Here is a 25,708-nt window from a genome sequence, read left to right on the forward strand (position 1 = left end):
CCTGATTTCACCGTCCGGAAAATAAGTATTTTCACCTTTCATTCAGAACCTAAATTGAACCTAACTTCAACGTCTTGGACATACGTATTTCCGACATCTTTTCAACGTCATTTTGCTTTTCTAGTTTTGCGGGTGGCATTATTGTTGTCTCTGCCCTGCACATGCATACCTTCATGGAATTTCTATGTGTTAGGTCAGTTGTTTACCTGCCAGCCTCAATGATAAAGATAATTGCTCCTTCGTCATCACAGAATGTCAACAACTATACTGTTGATTTCTACAGTAGCTATATATTGCTCTGATATTGGATAGGATTTATTTATGGCTTTGTAAACTGTAAAATTGAAGTTAAAGAAAAAATGTCAGTTYTGTGTTTGTAGTTGTTACTGTGTGAAGAATAAAGAAATGAACCGGGGGAGAGAGTGTYGGTATTCATACAGAGTGGCTTGTTCAGACAATCAAAGGTCTGTGTTTTAAGAAGCTATTTTTAGAAGAGTTGGAGTCTGGGCCATTGAATTATAGATTAAGAGAGCGTGCTAATATATGTGAATAAATCATGTCTATTGTCTTTTGTGAGTTGGCTGTTACGAGGAAATCAGAGACTAACTTCTGTATCTTTTAACAGTGCTTATTCAAAAAATACATAATATAACATTTATTAATGGAAAATGTAATTTCATCAGAACAGTATTGTACTAATGCGAGTCCCGTGTGTGTTTTCAGGGACCGTCTGATAATAGAGCTGCTTGAAGTGTGACGGAGTGGCCCAAACCTACCGGGGGTAAAGGATGGGTTGGCTGGCTGGCTTTACAGATGGCCATGGTCTGGTGTGTTCATTATGACAGCAGATGTGATTGTTGCTGGACCGTTGGACTGTAACTGTGAATACCCCCATCACTTCCTGCCATCCTCTAAAGAAAGAACTTCTCACCTTTTGAGTCCTGTGATGTTCAYGCCTTTCTTCATTCTTCTTTGTGGTCGTGTGGGGAATGGGATGGTGCACATAGAGGGTGGTAAGCCAGATGAGACAGAGAGAAGACTAACACTGACTGGACAACTGACTTGAATGAGGGAAGATGGGAGAGGGATAAAGAGATACTGTTTAGGGAAAGGGAGATGTATATGATTGAAACTGCACTAAAGAGGGGTTTTGTTGACTGGACAAAATGAGCAGTGTCTAGGAGATGTTATTGTTGGCTTTGATATTTGTAACTTTTTTTTTTAGCAACCAGTACTTCAGCACTGCCTTGAATTTTACTTTCCTCCGTTAATTGGTTTTTCAATTTTACTTACTCTTCTTCTATAGTCACTGTAAGTCCAGAAATAATTGAGCCTCTAGTTTTATTTATCTCTGTATAAATGTTGGTGATCACTCAACAGTTCAGCTACAGCAGCGTTTCCCAAACTTGGTCCTCCGGAGCACATTTTGTTTTTTGCCCAAACACTACACAGCTGATTCAAATGATCTAAGCTTGATGATTAGTTGATTATTTGAATCAGCTGTATAGTGTTCGGGCGAAAAACCTAAACGTGCACCCCTTGGGGTCCTGAGGACCGAGTTTGAGAAACCCTGAGCTACACGCAAGAGACAATACAATGCACTAGCAGAGAGCAATGCTAAACCCACACTGCCCCAGAATAAATATATTGACAGAGCTCTGTCAAAATCAATACTGCCCTGGCTGAATCTACAAACCCAATCATAAGAGAAGCCTGTCACGCGAACGTTGCCTTACTAAGTCTGTCCCAATGCATTGATATGACCGGTCCGCCCATCACCTATAGCTTTCCAGCTACTGTGATGTTGAGATCAAAAAAAGGTGCCAGTGCATTAAAGTTACTGCTGTGCTGGTTTATATCTGTGAATAAAATAAAAAAAGATGCTGCTTCTGTATTCTTGTAAAAGCTTAACATTCAGCTGTAATATGAAATATACCGGCAAATGCTATAAAATAAATGTCAATTTGATCAAATGCCTTGGAGGACACAGAGGTAGATCTTGTGCTAGCTAGAGAGCCAAATGAGGAGATCTTTTCATTCTTCTGAATTTTTCATATTAACAAACATAGTCACTACATGCATCTCTGATAAGCTGCTAAATAGCTAAGAACGGTGCTATACCATCCAAAGTTAAATTGGAGGTGATCTCCTACCAGCAGTGTATGCACTTGTGTTGAATGTTACCAATTTATTTTGGTTTGAAAAATAAAGATGAAAAGAAATCTGGACTTACGGTGTTATGATCACTTTAACTTTTATGAAATAGTTTGATCATAAAGCACTGTTGTGTCATCCTTTCTACACTTTCCAGAATAAATACTCACTGAGGAAGACTGTTTACTTGTTTTTACTGCCACATGAAAAGCTATCACACCTGTAGATTGATTATAGAACATGACATATGAACATGACATATGTTTGTAGCGACCCCGTGTTTATAAGCGCAGATATCGACTCTGCCACTCGAGCATGCTTTTGTGGCACAGTCAATGGCGTGCTGGGCTACGGGCCAGGTTGAGGGTTCGAGACGCGCTACTTGCCGGTTTCATTACACTGGTGTCAGAAGTGGGATTGAATTAAAGAGTTCATTCGATATTTGTAGGGGCGTATTAATCTAGATCAAGTAAGAATTGGCAAGTTTTCCTTTTAAACAGTGTCATCTACTGGTAGAGGACAGTTGATACACTTTCTCAAAGTTAAAACTATACCAACGCCCTACAAGAAATATCAATTGGTTTCAGAAACTGAGCTCTTGCTTCGATGGCAGGAGATTTTTTTTAATAATCATTCTTTCCAGTGAACTGTATTGGCAAGTTGTAATCAGAGCCATTATGTACAAAAATGCTTGTGTATGCCTATGTCAATATGAACAGCTTGATCTAATGATAATCACTAGCTTACTCTCGATATGGCATTTCACTTGTCCTTTGAATGATTTTCCATACTCAATGCTAGGGACGTGAAATAATGTATAATAGTGTGTTTAAAGATTGACACATTTAGATACCTTTATGTTGCGATTAATAACACAATCCTAATATCTGCAGAGGTTTGCCTTACAGATTTGATATTTATTGAATAATGCAAAGAACAGCATGCGTCATAGAATGCCTACAAAGGATTTCTAAGTTCATTGTCAGTCCAGTCAGCCAGTTACTGCTCATGTTGAATGGATCCCAGCTGGGAAGCTCTCTCAAATCGGAAATGGACCATCTTGGACACCTGCACTCATGTTATGCTATACTAAATCTTACGTACAGCACTTGACATCTGCACTTAACTGGTCTCACAATATAGCCATGGTCACTGCAGTCTGGCAGAGCCTCAATTTGCAAGCTAAATCTTTTAATTAAAAATAAAAGATGTCAAGGATTGATAAAGAGATTCATGATGTTAAAGTCCAAACATGAGCTCCAGGCCTGTGCCAAACCCTGCCTGATCCCTCCTATAGCGACTTGTCCAAAATCAACAGGCAGTGGGGATGCTTCCTGGGGCCTCCTGTTCTCAGGGTAGACAGAGCTTGTTATTACACTGGGAACACAGGAAGCCTCTTGAAACATTACCACAGTACACCTAAATGAGAAATGTATGTTGAAAAGTGACTGTCAACAGGGTGAACATAGTGACTGATCCAACTTAAGTCAAGGAAGTTGACAAAAAAAAAAAAAAAGCCCTTTGGTGCAAGGCCATAATAATAACAAGTAGTGTCACAATAACACAAAATAGACCCAGTGTGTAGAGTTGAGGAGTTTAATTCATTTTCAATATACAATGAGCATAAAACATGATTGGAGGCTATGACAGAAAAGGAAGTTAACTGCTACAAACACCAACTTTCCTCTGAGACATGAGTGGAATAAAATGAATGGATAATTCACATTGAAACTCCTGTTAACTTTCTTTGTTCTCAATCTTTAAACAAAAGAAATGACTGCCTAAAATTGTAACAACATTTTTGGCAAAGTTGATATCCCTCACACCCTTCTAACAAAATAAAAAACATTTTCCATTAACTTAAAATACATTAAAATATTTTTTTTTTCAAGTAACAGATAAGGGAGTTTTGTTCCCCCTCTCGGAAACAATCAGAAATTATTAAATTAAAAACCAGAGCTAGACAGGGCTATGCAGAAAGATTGAGAATGCTGGCAACGCAAGGGGAGAAAAATAAAATTGGTTCACATTGAAAATAAGTCCCTGATAGATACTGTAAAACAAATGATTCACATTCTGCTTGCTTAGGTAAATATTAACATGGGTTTAGCATTTTCCCCCTTGCTTGTCAAAGCATTCTCATTCATGGTACACAATCGACATAGTCCAGTTTAAAACATCACACTCACCCAAACACTTTCATGGACCCCCCACAACTCTCATACCTAGAGCTCACATTTCATTTTCTCAAAAGGCGCACATAAGGAATTCATTTCATGATTTGACTTTCCTCTTCTATTAAAATATAGAATCCATTAATATGGGAGGGCTAAAAATACAGACCAAGTGAAAAAAAGAAATGAATACACGAAGCAGTCGTTTTTTGTTGTTGAATACAGTAGATATAGGACCCCAGAGTTCAAAGTTCAGACATCTTCAGGTCGTGCATGTGGCTGAAGACGAAGAGAACCAAAAAGGCAAAAAAGCTCATCCACTGGTTCTCATCCAATCATTGGGATTACCGTTTCACCTTTGGGTGTGGGTATAGTTCAGCCATCGAATCGGACCTCAGACATTCAAAGACAAACCCACCTCGTCCTCCCATCTGTAATGGCCTATACATCCTGACCCCTGCTCTGTCCTTCCTCACCATGCTTGTTGAGTGCACACCTATTCCCTTGTCAGGCTGGCCATCGGGTGTAATCAGTTAAGATAAAAACAAGTATCCAATAAAATAAAAATCGCATAATTAAAACCGCAAACAGGATTTAAAATTCATAGTCATCCTCCGCCATGTCGATAGCCCAGGCAAACTTCTCACGCTGAGTTTTGTTGTAGATCTTCTCGATAGGGATACCCCACTTCTTACACCTAGGAAGGAGATGGCAGAAGGATATTAGAACGATCAACACTGCAGGAGTTCACTCCCTCAACACCAAACCCCTCAACTAATCTAGGACACAGCCACATGCGTCAACATTTACTAGCAGAACAGTGGGTGCGGATCAAGTGGCAAGCAATGGCGGGTGTAAGACGTTGTGCATGTTTGTCAACAAGGTTGCGGTCGTGTCTCACCAGGCCACAGAGATGCGCGGGTCCAAGTAGTTGAGTTTGGAGGTGCCTAGAGCGATCTGCTTGTTCTCCTCACGGTCCGTCGCCTGCACCTCTAGCTTCATCAGCTGCTCCTCTAGCCTCTCCACAGCCTTCTTCTTGGTCTCCACAGCTCTGGGGGAGTAAGGGAAAGAATCAGCTACTTCTACATCCCAGCGTACAAGACCCAGTGGATGCCTCAACAAGCCAATCATATCCACATACTTACTTTTTGGACTTCTCGTCTCTCCGTACTTTGAGGTCAGCCTTGGCGCTCTTCACATCCCGCTTTGCGTCAGACAGCTGGTCTTTCTTTGCGTCAATCTGGTAGAAATATTATCAACGTCAATAATCTTGAAACTACGGCCAAGTATAGCTGGATTCTTACTATGCAGCTATTAAGAGACATTACCGAGCCAAGTATTCCCAAAATAACCAAGAGTATGCATCCAGCAGACAAACATAACTCTAAATACAAGTCACAAATAAACCCCAAACAAAATCCCAAATCATAGCAATAGTATTTTGTTTCCTTTTCTCCCATCAGCAAAGAGCCGTCTCATCTGTCAGGTCAACTGGCCGTGTGTCCTCCCTGTGACTCACTTTAGTCTGGAGGTTCTGCATGGACTTCTCAAAGGTCTTGGGCAGGGCCCTCTGATGGTTACACAGGATGGCCACAGCTCTATTGGCCCTGTTGTATGACAAGATCTTGGCTGGAAGGTTCTCATCCGCTACAAGTAGGGGAGAAAATGGACATTACTATGACTCTTGCTATAGACTTTACACCATATTACAAGTGACCACCTGCACACAACTATCTACAACAGCTCCTCCCAGTTCCCACCTCTGATCATACCGAACCAGAATATGAGATAAATGTGTTTTGGGTAGGTTGTGCATTCTTAGACCCTCTGTCTCTGGGTGGGGCTTCATGACCGTGAGGACTTACGGCTGGTGAGCTCCTTCAGCTGCTGCTGCAGAGTGATGGAGGCGTTGTAGGTACGAAACACTTTGGCCGTCAGCCCGTCCATCAGCTCCTGAAGGTGCTTGTTCAGAATGGAGGTCTGGAGAGATGAAGGATAGAGAGGAATGCCACCATTAAATATGACTGATGGCAAGAGACGCAGAATTACAAGAGGATATCCAATTCCCACACGTCAAACAGGGTATTCATTTTCCCTCACAAGGTCCAGTGACATGACTAATACACTGCAATTCACAAGTAACGTGAATTGAAAGTATTTTTTTGTTCTTACATTGAGCCGGTCAAAGAGGTCATCCTCTGGCTGCTTGTTTTCCATGAACAGCTGCAGGTTCTTGAATACCTAAGAAAGGGAGGACAGAATATTTACAACTCATAAGAATAACAAGGTGAGAGTTTCTCTGAAGTGAGAGTAATCTGGAAACCATTGTAGTTCAACTTGAGTGAAAAAGGACATAGAAAATGTTCTGGTGAACCAAATGTCAATTCTTCAAGGCCTTACCCTCTTCTCCACAGGGACTTTGTTGTAGTAGCGGATGGAGTCTTTACCCAGGAAGTCAAACTCCACCACAAACTCCTGGCCGTCCTTCTCGGGGTACAGGTTGATGTGTTCCACTCTGAGGGAGCAGCAGCCCACTGTGTCCGCAGACTCCCCTTCCTCCTTCTCATTACCTGCTCTCAGAGCCAGCTGGTGCACAACACCACAGGGAACATGTTACAACCAAACTTGGAACTGTGTGTGTGTGTGTGTGTGTGTGTGTGTGTGTGTGTGTGTGTGTGTGTGTGGCAGCAGTCTCACCTTATCGATGAAGTAGAGTGCCACGGCTCTCTGTCGGATTCTCATCTCCTTGGACTTCCAGTCCTCACGGTACTGGTTCCTCAGCCGTTCCACACACTTCTTCAGATTTCGGGCCGTCTCATACTTCTGCCAGTCCTTTTCTCCCTACGAACCAACAAACCACCATTAATTGTTGCTATATTGATTAATCAAATTGGCCCACATGGCTATCAGTAAGTGCAATGTCCTACAAAAACCCTAGCCCTAGCCATCACCCGCTGATCCAACAGGTACCAGACGTGAGATCCGGGCTCTTCGCTGGCCATGGCAGAACACTGACATGCCTGTCTTGCAGGAAATCAGCCATCGTTCTGTGCGTAGTGGCATTGTCATGCTGGAGGGTCATGTCAAGATGAGCCTGCAGGAAGGGTACCACATGAGGGAGGATGTCTTCCCTGTAACGCACAGCGTTGAGATTGCCTGCAATGACATCAAGCTCAGTCCGATGAGACACACTACCCCAGACCATGACGGACCCTCCACCTCGATCCCGCTCCAAAGTACAGGCCTCAGTGTAACGCTCATTCCTTCGACGATAAACACGAATCCGACCATCACCCCCAGTGAGACAAAACCGCGACTCGTCAGTGAAGAGCACTTTTTGCCAGTCCTGTCTGGTCCAGCGATGGTGGGTGTGTGCCGATAGGCAACGTTGTTGCCAGTGAGGACCTTACAACAGGCCTACAAGCCCCCAGTCCAGCCTCTCGGGGACAGTGAACACTGATGGAGGGATTGTGCATTCCTGGTGTAACTCGGGCAGTTGTTGCCATCCTGTCCCACAGTACGGACATTGCAATTTATTGCCCTGGCCACATCTGCAGTCCTCATGCCTCCTTGCAGCATTCCTAAGGCACGTTCACGCAGCTGAGCAGGGACCCTGGGCATCTTTCTTTTGGTGTTTTTCCAGAGTCAGTAGAATGGCCTATTTAGTGTCCTAAGTTTTCATAACTGTGACCTTAATTGCCTACCGTCTAAGCTGTTAGTGTCTTAACCTTTCCACGGGTGCATGTTCATTAATTGTTTATGGTTCARTGAACAAGCATGGGAAACAGTGTTTAAACCCTTTACAATGAAGATCTGGGAAGTTATTTGGATTTTTACAAATTATCTTTGAAAGACAGTTTCTTTTTTTGCTGAGTTTACATGCGCACAGACTCTTGACACTCAGAAAAGGGAGTCGACTTGCAAGGAGCKGAGGAATCAATTATTTTGGAGTAGACCAATTACGTCATKGTCTTTAACTTTGGAAAAGTGGCAYAYAAAGGTAAGCGATAGCAGTAGAGTCCTGTATGGCAACACTTTTAGAAGTTAAGAGAAATAAATGAAAAGTTTGGAATTGAGGTACAGTAATGGTAGTAGACATGATGCTTAACCATCTGGTTAGGGACACACCGTGAAACCCAAAACCATGGAATTGTTTTAAGGTCATACCAAGGACAATTTGGCTATTTGATTTGGAATTAAGGCACCTAGAAGTATAAAACAATATATAAAAACATGATGATGAAAATGTGTTTGGCCTTACAACTATTAGCCCATAAACGCATTGAATAACATTCACTACATGGAACAGATCCACCCCAAAAAATCGAAAGGAAGTTTTCTTAAGATTATTGTTTATCTCTGATATAGGATAAGCATTTGTAAAAAATTAAAATGTATTTAACCCCTTATTTTTGGCACAAAACAGTCTCCATATATACTTCCATAAAATGTTTCAACTGGTACCTTCAGACAAGTCTGTGGGCATCAGAGCAAAACAACTGACATGTACGTGTCRGTGAGACTCACCTTTCCACAGAGGGGTCATGTTATTGTGTAGCCCAAACTGTTTGGATGTAAGACAGAAGTTGGCTGATCAGCTGTACTGACTTCAGACGAGTAAAATACCACAGACTGAGAATACCATTGTGAGAGTCATCTTTCCATAGAGGGGTCATAATAGTTTGTAGGCCAAACTGGACGCTAGACGATTAGGCCAATTTTCGGGATGTCTCATGGTCTGACCAACACCGCTGTAGCTTTCCTCGCAGATGAGGAAGTGCGACACAGGCAGATGCGATGGAACAGACGCATCTAATGCAAAAAATAAAACACTGCTTAAACAGATTCTTTTGCAGATTGTATTATGCTATTAGATTTCCAGGGGGGGGGGACGCGGACTTCGACCATAGGGAGTTAATGAAAACCCATAAACAAAATGGTAGTCTAATAGGCTGACCACACCGCTCACGTCGCGTGCGCAAGCGTTGCGAAATAAATGTAGGAATATATGTTATTCCATTATTGCTCCACACTGCTCCCGAGCATCTGCGTTGACAAGGGCTAACATAGAAGTCCTTTCCATTTCTGACGCAGATCGAGCTGCAAGTCCTGCCTCTCCCATCTCCTCATTGGTTTATAGAAGCAGGTACCCACATGCCATCTCCTCATTGGTTATACCCACGTGGGTGATTGAAAGACAAACTGTGTTGCCGGTTGTCATGATAATACTATGAAAGTTTAGATGTGATCCACATATAAGTTCAACGATGAAAAAGCCTGGAAGGGGGAGAGATGACTAGAAACGATTTGGTTAACCGTTGTGTGTATTAATTGTCGGAGTAGAGGACCTTGTGCATTTCAGGTAAAATAACCACCAAATGTTTTTATCCCAGGACAAATTAGCTGGCAACATCAAGCTAGCTAAATAGGACAAATTAGCTAGCAAGTGCAAGCTAACTAGCTAAATTGCCATAAATGTTTAATGCTTTTCGACCTGTCCCCAAATTAATGTAATTGGTTCAGTTTGTTTTGATATTTTAACCTGCGTGTCGTGATCGCGTTTGGTGTGGGGGGACAAAATAAATATGCACGATGGCGCAAGCGRGCAGCCCGGTTTTTGGGTTCCGTGTAATAATTAGAACCCAGAGAGGCAGTCGACCTTTCTTTAAATTACTATAGCGTTCACGAACAGCCTTYTTTTGTAGGAATTTGTCAATATCGCACAATGAAATTGCTAACAACCTGCTGTCGTATTCACGTGGTTGTGGTCAACCAGAAACAGGGTACACTCATTTGACTAACGTTTTTTATTCATTACYCAAAAATGACGGCGCTGAAACAGACACTACTTTTCACTGTGAAAGAGGCRGTATCTATTTTGGTTGGTGATACGGATTCGSACTCGTCCTTGCACTTTGAAAAGCGTTGTCGAGGTGAGTGAAATATTTAAAACAGCAGATATGTTGTCGATGTTTGATGCTGTGAAACTTGGAATTAGCTCTCAGATTAGCAAATCATGTCATYATAATTTGGTTGATACAGGTGAGCACATCAGCCCTTGAGCTCGAATGATTGCGCTCTGTCTCATGGAAATAGCTGACTATARACACACAGCTAAACACTGCAACTAACTAGTTGGTTGTTTAACTAGCTAGTCTGTCAGGCAAGAAACGTTGAGTAGCAGTAAATTAGGGCTYCACTCACAAAGCATCAACCTCAGCTGTCACTTTCACGAGCTAGCCATACAGYCAACCAGCCACCYAATTGAAGGCTAGAGTCAGTTATCTGTTGGGTTTAGGTTATGATTTGTCATGTTTGCTTGGTGCAGATATTCATAGGCTGTACTTTGCCTCGTTTTCCTATTTGACAGTTTAGCTGTCATGTTAGAGTAGATGTCAGCACAGTGGAGCTCAAGYGTTGGTTATTTGTTTACATTAGCCAGCTAACAAGTTGCTTGTTTTGTCTTGTTTTTATTTATTTAACTAGGCAAGTCAGTTAAGAACAAATTCTTATTTACAATGATGGCCTACCAAAAGACCTCCTGCGGGGACGGGGCTGGGATTAAAAATAAAATGTTGGACACATAACGAGACAACACTACATAAAGAGAGACCTAAGACAACATAGCAAGGCAGCAACATGGTAGCAGCACAAAACATGGTACAAACATTGGGCAAAGACAACAGCACAAAGGACAAGYTAGAGACAACAATCACGCAAAGCAGCCACAACTGTCAGTAAGTGTGTCCARGATTGAGTCTTTGAATGAAGAGATTGAGCACTGTCCAGTTTGAGTTTGTTGTTTCTACTGATGCAATTCATTAGGAAATGGTCCCAGTTTCATAACTAATCAGCTAACATTGGTCAACTCTGTAGTTAGTCTGTCAGGCAAGAGTTGTGTGTATGTGTGCGAGAGAGGAGACTGGGAGGAGTGTAACTATCACACAATTTATTATGGAAACCCCTTATTAGGAAGACAGTATGGTTGAGAAAAAGGAAGGAAGAAAGAGCGAGTGTGACAAGAGATTACCTTCCTGAGCACAATTGTATCCTATTTGTTGCTCCTCTCCCTCTAGTTAAGTGAAAGTGAGGGAAGTGATGTGGAGAGTCAGMGCYCAGCAGCAAAAGGCAGGGAGGAAGAGATGATTGGAGGGATAGAGATGTGGCGTGAGGAACAAGAGGATGAAGCAGAGGGACTGCACACACGTGCGTCTGCCCTAAGTCTCCCCATTCATCCTTTTACTATACAGCATTGACCTAAAGTGACAGTGGCTTTGGAGTTTWAAAAAAATTGTAGYAATCTGTTCCAGAGCTTGTAATGGATTACAACAAGAAATGGGCYGGGTTGACCATCTTGACCAAACAATGTTGGACACAGACAGAAAATGGTGGAATTATGCGTTTTTGGGGATGCCCAACATTTCCATCATAAATGCATACATTGTGTGGGGGAACCTGAAAAGGCCCCTTCCCAGAAACCGCAGGCGCTGGTCCCAGAASTCCTTCAAAATGCAGCTTGTGCATTCAGTTTGATATGGCTACAGTGGCAGGAAAAGGAGAGCCAAGAGTGGCACCAGGGTGTGTGGACCGAGTTTCAACTCAATTTGAAAGCAAGTGAAGTTTGAAGGGCGCAAGAAAGGGTGTTTGGGGTGTGTATCCAGTGAACACAGGGCAAAGAGTGAGATGTGTAGAAACCTCCTTTGGGTGTTCTGTGCCACGTTGCAGAATGGGGCCGTGCTTCCAGGAGTTCCATGACATGTAGGCTAAATGCAAACACTAAAAGTGACCGTGTGAAATATGAAATTGGGACTACAAAATCTTGTCTCTGAACAGTTGTTTTGTATCTTCATCTGCCTCCATCTAATACTTGTTACATTTCACCAAATTGTTGAAGTAGGTCACTATTTCTACATTGTGTCAGGCCTGGTCTGTACTAAATCTGGAAAAGGTTACCTACATTTTGAAATAGTTGTTTGCATTGTTACAGAAGTAAGAATCGTTGTCAATCAGCCTACTTTGTGTGGGTTTTGAAATACTTTCTGAATATTGTTCTTTGGTCACATTGGATAATTGTATTTCTTTATAATATATTATACTTGGTACATTTGAATGAGTAATTTAGTCAAATTTACAACAAAATAATTGTTTGAGTGTCTAGACAATGGAAGACAATGTGTTATTCCTATTGACATGAATGTGGTGTCATTAAAGATGTACTCTTTAAAAGTTAGCTCAAAAACATGACTGTTTACAATCGAGGTCGACCGATTATCATTTTTCAACGGCGATACCGATTGGAATACCAATTAAAAGCCCATACCAATTAATTGGCCGATTTTTATACATTTGTAATAATGACAATTACAACAATTCTGAATGAACACTTATTTTAATATAATATATAAATAAAATGGGTCTCAAATAATGAAACGTTCAATTTGGTTTAAATAATGCAAAAATGCAGCGTTGTAGAAGTGAAAGTGCAATATGTGCCATGTAAAAATGCTAATGTTTAAGTTCCTTGCTCAGAACATGAGAATATGAAAGCTGGTGGTMCCTTTTAACATGAGTCTTCAATATTCCCAGTTTTAGGTTGTAGTTATATGAATTTATAGGACTCTATACCATTTGTATTTCATATACCTTTGAKTATTGAATMTCCTTATAGGCARTACAGTATTGTCAGCCTAATCTCGTGAGTTGATAGGCTTGAAGTCAAACAGCGCTATGCTCCGAGCATTGCGAAGAGCTGCTGGCAAATGCAGGAAAGTACTGTTTGAATGAATGCTGACGAGCCTGCTGCTGCCTACCACCGCTCAGTCAGACTGCTCTATCAAATAATACAACACACAAATATGAGCCTTTGGTCATTAATATGGTCAAATCCGGAAATTATCACTTCGAAAACAAAATGTTTATTCTTTCAGTGAAATACGGAACCTTTCCGTATTTTATTGAATGGGTGGCAACCCCAAGTCTAAATATTGCTGTTACATTGCACAACCTTCAATGTCATAATTATGTAAAATTCTGGCAAATTAATTACGMTCTTTGTAAGGAAGAAATGGTCGTCACAGTTCGCAATGAGCCAGGCAGGCCAAACGGCTGCATATACCCTGACTCGGCTTACACTGAACGCAAGAGAAGTGACAATTTCTCTAGTTAATATTGCCCGCTAACGTGAATTTCTTTTAACTAAATATGCAGGTTTAAAAATATATATTTGTGTATTGATTATTAAGAAAGGCATTGATGTTTATGGTTAGGTACATTGGTGCTACGATTGCGCTTTTGTTAAATCGTCACCCGTTTGTTAAAGTAGGCTGTGATTCGATGATAAATCAACAGGCACCGCATTGATTATATGCAACGCAGGACAAGCTAGTTAAATTCTTATGGCTGGGGGGCAGTATTGAGTAGCTTGGATGAATAAGGTGCCCAGAGTAACTGCCTGCTACTCAGGCCCAGAAGCTAAGATATGCATATTACTAGTAGATTTGGATAGAACACTGAAGTTTCAAACTGTTTTAATGATGTCTGTGAGTATAACAGAACTCATATGGCAGGCAAAAACCAGAGAGAAAAAATAAATAAAAAATAAAAATAAAACAAATCGACCAGGAAGTGGGAAATCTGAGGTTTGTAAGTCTTCAAGTCTTTGCCTATCCAATATACAGTGTAAAATTTGGTCCGATTGCACTTCAAGGCTTCCACTAGATGTCAACAGTCTTTAGAACCTTGTTTCAGGCTTCTACTGTGAAGGGGGAGCGAATAAGAGCTGTTTGACTAAGGGATCTGGCAGAATGCCATGAGCTAAGTCAGGTGCGCGGCCGTGAGAGCGAGCTCTGTTTCTTTTCATTTCTAAAGACAAAGGAATTGTCRGGATGAAACATTATTTTAGATTTATGTTAAAAACATCCTAAAGATTGWTTCTATACATCGTTTGACATGTTTCTACGAACTGTAATAACTTTTGAGTGCCTGCGCCTCTTGAATTTGGATTTGTGAACTAAATGCGCAAACAAAAAAGGAGGTATTTGGAAATAAATGGACGTTATCGAACAAAACAAACATTTATTGTGGAACTGGGATTCCTGGGAGTGCATTCCGATGAAGATCAAAGGTAAGTGAATCTTTATAATGCTATTTCTGACTTCTGTTGACTCCACAACATGCCGGGTATCTGTATGGCTTGTTTTGGTGCCTAAGCACTGTACTTAGATTATTGCATGGTGTACTTTTCCGTAAAGCAAAAAAAAAAAAAAAGGATCTGACACAGCGGTTGCATTAAGGAGAAGTATATCTTTAATTCCATGTATTACACTTGTATTTTGATCAACATTTGAGTATTCCTGTAAATTGATGTGGCTCTCTGCAAAATCACCGGATGTTTTGGAAGCAAAACATTACTGAACATAACGCGCCAATGTAAACAGATTTTTGGATATAAATATGAACTTTATCTAACAAAACATACATGTATTGTATAACATGAAGTCCTATGAGTGTCATCTGATGAAGATCAAAGGTCAGTGATTAATTTTATCTCCATTTCTGCTTTGTGACTCCTCTCTTTGGCTGGAAAAATGGTTGTTTTTTTCTGTGACTAGGTGCTGACCTAACATAAATCGCATGGTATGCTTTCGTCGTAAAGCCTTTTTGAAATCGGACACTGGTGGGATTTACAAGTTTCTTTAAAATGGTGTATAATACTTGTATGTTTGAGGAATTTTAATTATGAGATTTGTTTGAATTTGGCGCCCTGCACTTTCACTGGCTGTTGTCAAAATCGATCCCGTTAACGGGATTTCATCCATAAGAAGTTTAACCCTTTAGACCAATATAATTCTAGAATGCTGCTGTAGATTACTGCAAATTTAAGAACTCATTTTCTCACATTTCAAACAGGCATAACTTGTAAACTAGAGGTCGACCGATTAAAATCGGCATGGCTGATTTAATTAGGGCCGATTTCAAGTCCTCATAACAATCAGTAATCAGCATTTTTGGATGCCGATTACATTGCAATACGAGGTGACTGTGTGGCAGGCTGACCACCTGTTACGCGAGTGCAGCAAGGAGCCAAAGTAGGTTGCTAGCTAGCATTAAACTTATCTAAAAGGAAAAAAACAATCTTAACAGTCACTAGTTAACTACACATGGTTGACGATATTACTAGTTTAAACATTAAAATGTTTCCATTTGTCACATATCTAGATGCAAATGTTTTGGTCGCAGTCAAGCCCTGGCCATTGGCATCTCAAGTGAGAGTTCATTAAAAGACTAAAGTACACTGATATCTCTGCATCCACTATGAGCCATAATGAAGATGGCCCCCTAGTCAACCTACCTTGATTCTGGAGCTGGGGTTCAGCATGATGTACTTGATAGCGCCTTGGATGTTCTCTGTCCACGACACCAGCCAGGTCACCTTGTTGTCATGACGCACCTCCTTCCATTTGGTGCCAGGGGGAGGCTTGGGGTTCTTGGAGCCCCTGTGGAAGAGACAAAGTGGGTGAGTGAGAGCAAGTCTTCAGATGCACAAATCAGGTCCAAACAAGCAGTCCATGTGTCAAAGTAATCCAGAAAAACAGGAAAGTGCTTGTAGAAAACAAAGCCTTTACTTTCATTATGTTCATATTGCCACCTGCAACCAGGACCCTCTCACTCACTTGCTGCAGTTGATGATGACGTCCTCAGGGCGGATGCGGCGCTTCAGCATGCCCATCTTGGGGTGGTCTCCTCGGCCACGGAATAGACCCGGGGGCTCAATGCGAAAGTTAGCGATGCGCTCCTTGTGGTTATCCATGATGCAGAAGCCATACTCCTGGAGGAGGCGCTCGTTCTCCACTTTGATTTTCTACAATAAGCAGAACACCAGAGTCAAACCAGTTAGATCTGGGTACAGTTGAAGCACCCAGGATCAGCCTGAAGATACTATGCATTACCATTAGAGGTCGACCGATTAAATCAGAATGGCCGATTTAATTAGGGACGATTTCAAGTTTTCATAACAATCGGAAATCTGTATTTTTGGACACAGATTTGGCCGATTTTTTAAGACCTTACAGTTAACTAGTCCAACGCTCTAACCACCTGCCTCATTGCACTCCACGAGGAGCCTGCCTGTTAAGCGAATGCAGTAGAAGCCAAGGTAAGTTGCTAGCTAGCATTAACTTATCTTATAAAAACAATCATAATCACTAGTTAACTACACATGGTTGATGATATTACTAGTTTATCTAACGTGTCCTACGTTGCATATAAATCGATGCAGTGCGTATCGTTGCTCCAATGTGTACCTAACCATAAACATCAATGCCTTCCTTAAAATCAATACACAGAAGTATTATTTTTTAAACCTGCATATTTAGCTAAAAGAAATCCAGGTTAGCAGGCAATATTAACCAGGTGAAATTGTGTCACTTCTCTTGCGGTTCATTGCACGCAGAGCAGTGTATATGCAACAGTTTGGGCCGCCTAATTTGCAAGAATTTTACGTAATTATGACATAACATTGAAGGTTGTGCAATGTAACAGGAATATTTAGACTTATGGATGCCACCCGTTAGATAAAATACAGAACAGTTACGTATTTCACTGAAAGAATAACCTTTTTTTCCCTAAATGCTAGTTTCCAGATTCGACCATATTAATGACCTACGGCTTGTATTTCTGTGTGTTATAACTAAGTCTATGATTTAATAGAGCAGTCTGACTGAGCGGTGGTAGGCAGCAGCAGGCTCGTAAGTATTCATTCAAACAGCACTTTCCTGCGTTTTGCCAGAGAGCTCTTCACTGTGCTTCAAGCCTATCAACTCCGAGATTAGGCTGGTGTAACCGATGTGAAAATGGCTAGCTAGTTAGCGGGGTGCCGCTAATAGCGTTTCAAACGTCACTCGCTCTGAGACTTGGAGTAGTTATTCCCCTTGCTCTGCATGGGTAACGCTGCTTCGAGGGTGGCTGTTGTGCGTTGTGTTCCTGGTTCGAGCCCAGGTAGGAGCGAGGAGAGGGATGGAAGCTATACTGTTACACTGGCAATACTAAAGTGCCTTAAGAACATCAAATAGTCAAAGGTATATGAAATACAAAATGGTATAGAGAGAAATAGTCCTATAATAACTACAACCTAAACTTCTTACCTGGGAATATTTTAGACTCATGTTAAAAGGACCCACCAGCTTTCATATGTTCTCATGTTCTGAGCAAGAACTTAAATGTTAGCTTTCTTACATGGCACATATTGCACTTTTACTTTCTCTCCAACACTTTGTTTTTGCATTATTTAAACACGTTTCATATATTTGAGACTAAATTGATTTTATTGACGTATTAAGTTAAGTGTTCATTCAGTATTGTTGTAATTGTCATAATCACAATCTTTTTCTTAAAAAAAATAAAAAAAATCTGCTGATTTAATCGGTATCTGCTTTTTTTTGGTCCTCCAATAATCTATATCGGAGTTGAAAAATCATAGTCGGTCGACCTCTAATTACCATTCTCTGCCGCCTTGGGTAGAACTATATTGGACAGCCGTGTTTAAAGAAATAATGTATTGTTCTAGCTCACCAGTTTATCATCTTTAGTCATGGCCTTTCTGGCCTCAGACTGAGCCTTGAAGTATTCCCCCATCTCATTGAAGTTACACTTCTTCAGGTCTGTAATCTTAGACTTCTCTTCAGAGGTCATTTCCTGTAGGAGAGGGGACGAAGTTAGACAAGTCATGAATTACTATACAATTAAAACCAATGAGATTTTTAATAAGCAGGTAATTTGCAAACCCTAAGTATACAGCCTTGAACACCCCCTACCTTTCTCCAGTCTTTGAAGAAGTTTTTCCGGAAGGTGTCCTTGGTAGTGTACTCATGGTCCAGCATTTTGGCAAAGAAGGTGGCTACCTCCTCAGCTTCTGGGCTGAGCTTKATCTGCTTCCCTACATAGATTAACAGACTTGTTAAATCAGCCAATCCCACCATTTCCACTGAGAAACTTACACAGATAGACCAAGTGTCATAAAATTAGCCGCACTTGTGTATTAATCTTACCATCATAGAAAAATCTGACATTGCTGGGAAGAGGTTCATAAGGTGCTGCCATGACTGGGCCTTTATGTTCCAGAAAACTCCATTTGGAACCATCTGTTGCCCTCTCCTCTTCCCACCTGTAGTGCAACAGAGTACAAGAACGTAGATTGGTGAAAAGGAAATGATTGTCCAACAAAGACACACAGAACATCCATATTTGAGCATTCCATAACAAAGCACCACAGTGTGCCTTCACGACAAGTCTGTGTAGCAACACAGCTGGCAGGCAACTACGAAACTCACCACTTCCACTTCTCCTCAGGCTCCTTCTTCGCTTTCTTTTTCCCATCAGCAACTTCCCCTTTCTTGTTTTTTTGTGTCTTTTTGGGCTTGATGTCCTTTACAAGAAACACAGAAGAAACGCATGAGTCTTTCTCTCAAGMGATCATTGAAATAGAGCCAATATTAATCTGAAGGTTTCCCATACCTCATCTTGTTTCCTCTTCTTTGCCTTCTTGTCKACTTTGTCATTTTCAAGTTTAATTTTTTTGGGTTTGAATTCAGTTCTGAAAAAAACAAAACACCTTATGATGAGGCCTGAATGCAATGGTAGATTCAACAACGATCTTGGTCTTCTCTACACCAAAAGGAAGCTGGGGAGTTCTTGCAAWGCCAACAATGACCGAACATTAGATTTCCCAACAGAATTAGGACAAACCAGATGGGGTTGGTCTAAACATGGCAACTAAAACTAAAAATCTTCATTGTACAAATACAACAGGGCCAAAGACTAAGGAATAAAATGGGCCAGCTGACAGAAGTCAGTCCAGATCTACTTACTCATCATGGTCACGCTCTCTCTTCAGGGACTTGGGAGAGTGGTAGACGTCATCCTTGTCCGGCTCAGACTTAATGCGAGGAGGGCTGGTGATAGGAAGCAAACATTTAGATTCATTGTGCATTTGAAATCAGATATGTAACCAGCAATTGTATACAGCAGAAATGTACAATACATAAACTAAACTTACCTGGAAAAGCCATTCTCTTTTTCCTTCGGCTTGATCTGCAAGATGACAACGAAGAGTTAAAACATGCATATTGTTAAGCGCTATAAATTCCGGTTTGCACTGAAGGTGAGACTGGACAAAAATTTGACATACTGATTGGCACATCTAAACCAAAATGGTAGCAATGCTGCCATCTCTATGGGACAATTATCACCCTCACCTCCTTCCTCTTGTCTTTTTCCCTATGTCTGTCTGTGCTGCCATCTTTGTGCTTAATTCTCTCCTTTTCCTTTTCTCTGTGCTTCTTTTCAGAGAAGTCCTTATGGTCACTGGAAATTGACAGATTACAAAAACATTCCATCAGGATCAGTTACTAGACCTAAATACCAATAGGGAAATCAACTAACTAGAGAATGTTTAGGATTTACTAGACTGGAGCAACAAAAACAGTGACTCTTACCCTATGCTCATTCATGCACAACCTGCTTATCAGACACGACCATACAAACACCAACGTTAAAGAGCTCTTCAAAGCAAATGTTTGGGTGTCAAATTACTGCCCCAGTGGCACACTAGGTTTCCCCTTCCATTACTAGACAGACTCATTTACCTATGCAACCCTGCTTAAGAGAGTGGCGACTCATACCTGTTGCCATATTTTGAATTCTCACGCTCCTTGTCCTTCTTGTGGTCCTTGTGTTTGTGTTCTTTATCCTTGTACTTATCTTTATGCTTGTGAGAATCTGCAAAATAAAAACAAGGGAAAAATAGCTAAATAAATGATGACCATAGAGAGCAATAGCAATGGTGTCTTTTTGTAGGCACCAACTCGATGGTTCATTGGATAAAGCATATGGGGAAATAAATGGAGTATTGGGATAAAAGCCGCACAGGCTTAGGAGACCTTAGTTTTGTTCTGAGAATCCTCAAATGTCACTGAATTTTGAAGCATTTGTATAATTAAAAAGCACAATGGCTTRATAATTCATTAACTGACTATCTSAGAACAAAATGTATAAGGTCTCCCTAGCCTGTGTTAAKCRCTGAWKTWAMWTCAGYGMTTATCCCAAACCATATCCTTCCCCCAAAGGAATGGCTGAACAAACCAGAGGTAACTAATTTCCGGGTTTCAGGACTATGAGCTGGTGAGCGCTATTGTCAAAGGAATAGGAAAAATACCCACCTTCTCCAACCCATCTCTAAACCCGGCAGGCCAAAACTAAAGAACAAAAGACATCTACCGCACCCGGAACAACGAGTAAACGATACCACTCAAAACAAGTTCAGACAAGATTCCCATGGTGAAAACTAAACAGGTAGTTCAAATTAAAGTCCCCAACAGGCTGATTGAGAAAATAAATACGCAAGTGCATAAAAAGACATGGGAAGATACTAGTGTTGTAATGTCTGAATGCATGACTAGAAAGACACGATCCCACTCTAAGCTCAGGCCAGAGCCCTCATCCACCACCCAGGTGTGAATCTGAATACTGCCTGTCAGATTGTGTGGGCATGTGTCAACCGGAATAAATGACTGGTTGGTACTGGTAGCATTTGGATTAGGGCCATCTTATCCAGTCAACTTGAGGTACATTTGCATTTTGGGGCCCTTGTTTATGACAGASCAAACACTATCAATAGAACACACTTCAAATAAAGTTTACAAATTCAGGTCAGACTGAGGATTGGAGTACTGTGGGCAGATGAAGTTATGAATTTGTGCTGTGGGAGAGGATATGCCTTACATGGTAAGACAGCTCCTCCTAGTGCGCAGTGACAGCTAAGGCACATTTTTACTGGGATACAGTATCAACATGGAAGAAAAGGTGGAGCAAGACAAGTTAACAGGCCTCGTCTAGCTTCAATACTCATCTCATATGTATATACACAGTAGAATAGTATAGAATTCAGTATCTTAGTCTATGCCGCTCTGACATTGCTCGTCCATACATTTTATTATCCTTAATTCCAATAATTTCCCATCTTCTCTAGTTGACAGACAACACAGGCACTTCAGTCAAACAAGAGTTGACAGCCAAAGAAACTTAATACGTTAAATTACTTTCATGCATTGCCATTAAGGCATGTTTTGAAAAGGTGTGAGGCTTAAAAATAAGTGACTCAGTAATAAGGTTCTATACCCTACAGCAAGCTACTGGTTCAGACACCAATAAACTAAACATATTTCTGATTGTCAGATCATGAAAATAATATTGTATTTACAACCAAATAGGATACAAAGTTACCCTACAGAGGCAAAAATAGTTAGGGATTGCCGTATGAATGTAGGCTATAGTTCTTACATGCTATAAATTATCAAATTCTATTACAGGGCAAGCACTTGTAGGGCTAGCACTTGTAGGGCTTGCAATGATGTTCACAAATATCTAGTAATAGAATGAGGGTACATTCGCTTTTCATGTAGATCTTAAATGCAATACATCAGCACAAATCAAGGAATGAATCCATCTTGTACCGTGCATTTGGAAAGTATTTAAACCTGGACTTCCTCCACATTTTGTTACATAACAGCCTTATTCTAAAACTGATTTAATGCCCCCCCTCCTAAAATCTACACACAATACCCCATAATAAACAAAGCAAAAACAGGTTTAGAAATGTTTGTAAATGTATTCAAAAATAGCACATTTACATAAGTAGTCAGACCTTTTACCCAGTACTTCGAGGCACCTTTGGTAGCGATTATAGCCTCGAGTCTTCCTGGGTATGATGCCACAAGTGTGGCACACCTGTATTTGGGGAGTTTCTCCCATTCTCTCCAGATCCTCTCAAGCTCTGTCAGGTTGGATGGGGAGTGTTGCTGCACAGCCAATTTCAGGGCTCTCCAGAGATATTAGATCGGGTTCAAGTCRGGGCTCTGGCTGGGCCACTCAAGGACATTCAGAGACTTGTCCCGAAGCCACTCCTGTGTTGTCTTGGCTGTGTGCTTAGGGTTGTTGTCCTGTTGGAAGGTGAACCTTTGCCCAAGTCTGAGGTCTTGAGCAGGTATTCATCAAGGCTCTCTGTACTTTGCTCTGTTCATCTTTGCCACGATTCTGACTAGTCTCCTAGTCCCTGCCACTAAAAAAAAACACCCCCACAGCATGATGCTGCCACCACCATGCTTCACCGTAGGGATGGTGCCAGAGAATCTTGTCTCATGGTCTGAGTCTTTAGGTGCCTTTTGGCAAACTCAAAGCGGGCTGTCATGTGCCTTTTACGGAGGAGTGGCTTCCATCTGGCCACTACCATAAAGGCCTGATTGGTGGGGTGCTGCAGAGATGGGAGAACCTTCCAGAAGGACAACCATCTCCACAGAGGACCTCTGTCAGAGTGACTATCGGATTCTTGGTCACCTCCCTGACCAAGGCCTTTCTCCCCCGATTGCTAAGTTTGGCCAGGCGGCGAMCTCTAGGAATAGTCTTGGTGGTTCCAAACGCTTCCATTTAAGAATGATGGGGACCGTCAATACTGCCTACATTTTTTGGTAGCCTTTTCGAGATCTGTGACTCGACCCAATCCTGTCTCGGAGCTCTACGTACAAGTCCTTCGACCTCATGGCTTGGTTTTTTGCTCTGACATGCACTGTCAACTCTGGGACCTTATATAGACAGGTGTGCCTTTCCAAATCATGTCTAATCTATTGAATTTCTCTTTGCTAAAATGTCTAAAAAGCTGTTTTCACTTTGTCATTATTGGGTAGTGTGTAGATTGAGAAACTTTATATATATATTTTTTTTAATCAATTTTTAAAAAATAAATACGGCTGTAACGTAACAGGAAAGGCTGTTATGAGACATGCCACATTAGAAAATGGGGTCAATGCACTGTTCTAACAACTTTATATTCAAATTGAGAGCGATGGCTTCTTTGCATGTCAAAACCCACCCTCTATCTGGACATAGAAGCTGACACTTAAGACTCCTTGGGAAAGATTATTGGTCTGTCAAACGCTGTAGGATGTTGTGGCAGCCAACCATGATATCCCAAGGCCTAGTAGTGGAGCCCTTCTTGTTTATAGGAAATACATTGTCATAGGAGAAGTAAACACATTGTCCTATATTGACATGACTTGTTTGATATTGTTCAGGTAGAGAACCTTTCAGAATTTTTTTTWTTACTTAGTGGCAAGGGGAAGCATGTAGCTTGTGAAACCCCCAAAAGGTCATTCATACTTGTTAAATACCACTGCTGGGTTTTTACTTGTTTTAGGTAGATCTCAGTAGCCATGTGGGTCAGGCCATGGCAACAAAGCTATCAATGAATTCAGTCCTAAAAAATATATATAACAGACATATGGTAGTAACATATGTATTGCTACAATATCTTGTACAAGAAGTCTGGCAAGGGTGTTACTTAAATACTTCATAGGTTTACAACTAGCTAAAGTAAATTAGCCTTTTTATGAAGAAACAGTAGCTAWCCATAATAAATTCACAGAATGCTGTTTAAGCTAAATTGGGCTATCAGATGATTGTACTTCTTTCAGCACTGTGAATCATGTCTGATCCAAACGCTCCTGCGTGTTTCGCCTCCATATCACCGCCATCTGCACTTCAGCTATGTTTTCTACAGTCAGAAAAAAGAAAATGGCGCAGAGACTAAGTCCTCAACCCTCAAACCCTTACTTTCAGACCCGGAATGTGGCATTTTACGAAGGCCAACAACAAAATCTAATTTGACATACCAATAAAACACATCCAGTTCTTTATGAATCTATGTTCAGATCGAGATTATAAAATGTCTAAAAACTATTAAAGAGCCACCCATTTGAACAATAGGCGCTTGTGAGTGAGGCAGAGGACTTAGTCTCTGGACGCCATTTCTGTCCTTTGCTAAACTATCTGTCTGGCTAGCGAACTAGCACATGCTAGCTAGCTAGTAAATAGATTCAGACAACTTTAAATGTCCTCAAGATGCCATTCATTTTGCAATAGTCAAAGTACATACAGGCAAAATCACATATTAAAATGCAAAACGGATCGCTAGCTAACTGTGCGGAGTCTGCGGACAGGTCAGAATTCGAAGGAGAAAAYCCATTGTGACACATCACACTTACCATTGACCCGAGAGCCGGAGTCGATCTGCAAATTTTAAAACAAAGATTGATTAGGTATCTTAGTTGATGGCTTGTTAGCTAGATATTTAACTTTGAACTTTGTCTAACAGCTAGCTAGCCTAACGTCAGCTATCTAGCAACCCTGATGTGATGGCTGGCCAGTGACTGGTCTTATATGGCTTTCAACAGCAATTAGCTGCCTTAGCCTAGTTAGCTAAAGTTAGTTTACAATTGTGTGGACATAACGTTTACAACATTGTGAAAATCACATAACAGGATTAAAAAGTACGACAACACGTAAATATTACTGTCACATTTGTAGCAGCCAACTTATATACAGTATACAGCGATTAGCTAGCCAAGTTATCTAGCTAGGTCACTTGCTAACGCTAGCTAAGTTAGTGTAGCTGAGGCAAATAAAACAGCAAGCGGTTTTAATATCATACACAACTGACACTGCAAAATATTCCAACTGTTACCTGGCTATCGTTGTGAGAATGATCTCCACTCATTTCCAATTCTTGATCTGTTAAAAACAATGTGTGAAACCTACAGGAAGAAAACGCCGGCGAATTGATACGGGCAGTATGAAGAAAGGAACAGTTGTGCAAAASATTTTAGTCCGAGTTCTATGGAAGTGCGCATGCTCATGTCTTTTAAATGGGCGGGGAAACGCGTTGGCCAATTGTAGCCCCTCCCTCTAACAGTGTTCTTCGGTCCATGTCGTTTCCTCAGGTTTCCGCAGAACGTGCATACTACTGTAAACCAGCTAGAAGTAAGGTGCCACACAGCACACACCCAGTGGCGACCCGTCATTCAGGGCAGGTGTTTTGAGCCTCACATTTTTAGGTAAATTCAAAATAAATACAAATTATATATATTTGTTGGGGGCTTGCCTGTTTTGCTTGTTATTTTGGCATTAATACGTGTCACATATCAGTTTGCAAACGATAAAACAAGAAAAAATTGATTGAGTTAATAAAGCTGCATACAAACATGGTSTCTGTTTTGCTTTCTTGAGTAAAGCAGATCCAAAATGCAGGTGTTTCAGCCTAGCTCAGTGCTTCCTGTGGTGGTGGGGCAAGCCAGCAGAAAATACAGAGCATTGCGCCTTGATTGGCTAAGTTTTTTTCATGATTGGCTAAGTTTTCTGTCACTCGTGGAACAGTATGTCATCCCCAAGTCTAAGGTTAGAGCTTGAAAATTTTAGCCCCTTGGTTTCTGCCATAGAGTTATATTAGAAGTGCCCATCCAAGAAGGCTCAATGTCATTGGCAACAGATAGAATGAC

The 25,708-nt window shown here is 41.1% G+C and overlaps 2 protein-coding genes across 4 annotated transcripts in view; one reads left to right on the forward strand and one right to left on the reverse strand.

The window, feature by feature from the left end:
- Window positions 1-2,331, forward strand: part of LOC111969878 (zinc fingers and homeoboxes protein 3) — a 29,390-nt gene extending 27,059 nt beyond the window's left edge. For both annotated transcript variants that reach the window (XM_023996231.2, XM_023996230.2), the window contains exon 3: window positions 724-2,331. In XM_023996231.2, coding sequence (XP_023851999.1) covers window positions 724-757 — 34 coding nt within the window. In that variant the 3' untranslated portion in view covers window positions 758-2,331. The remainder of the gene's footprint in view (window positions 1-723) is intronic.
- A 2,183-nt stretch (window positions 2,332-4,514) lies between these two features.
- Window positions 4,515-25,063, reverse strand: LOC111969880 (DNA topoisomerase 1). 2 transcript variants are annotated; one of them, XM_023996237.2, is made up of 22 exons: window positions 24,898-24,963; window positions 24,419-24,443; window positions 23,840-23,928; window positions 20,006-20,102; window positions 19,580-19,688; window positions 19,381-19,415; window positions 19,193-19,276; window positions 18,840-18,918; window positions 18,656-18,750; window positions 18,374-18,489; window positions 18,140-18,261; window positions 17,898-18,020; window positions 16,001-16,188; window positions 15,679-15,823; window positions 7,026-7,169; window positions 6,729-6,914; window positions 6,501-6,569; window positions 6,194-6,308; window positions 5,848-5,975; window positions 5,474-5,568; window positions 5,230-5,379; window positions 4,515-5,025 (listed from the first exon to the last, which is right to left on the reverse strand). In XM_023996237.2, the coding sequence occupies exons 3-22, from the start codon at window positions 23,895-23,897 to the stop codon at window positions 4,923-4,925; spliced, it is 2,241 nt and encodes a 746-aa protein (XP_023852005.1). In that variant the 5' UTR covers window positions 23,898-23,928; window positions 24,419-24,443; window positions 24,898-24,963; the 3' UTR covers window positions 4,515-4,922. The 2 variants fall into 2 exon arrangements, with proteins under 2 accessions (XP_023852005.1, XP_023852004.1); XM_023996236.2 differs by lacking the exon at window positions 23,840-23,928 and having other exon boundaries at window positions 24,898-25,063.
- Between the last annotated feature and the right edge of the window lie 645 nt (window positions 25,064-25,708).

This window comes from Salvelinus sp. IW2-2015, linkage group LG11 (genome assembly GCF_002910315.2).
Source record: "Salvelinus sp. IW2-2015 linkage group LG11, ASM291031v2, whole genome shotgun sequence".
Lineage (NCBI taxonomy): Eukaryota > Metazoa > Chordata > Actinopteri > Salmoniformes > Salmonidae > Salvelinus > Salvelinus sp. IW2-2015.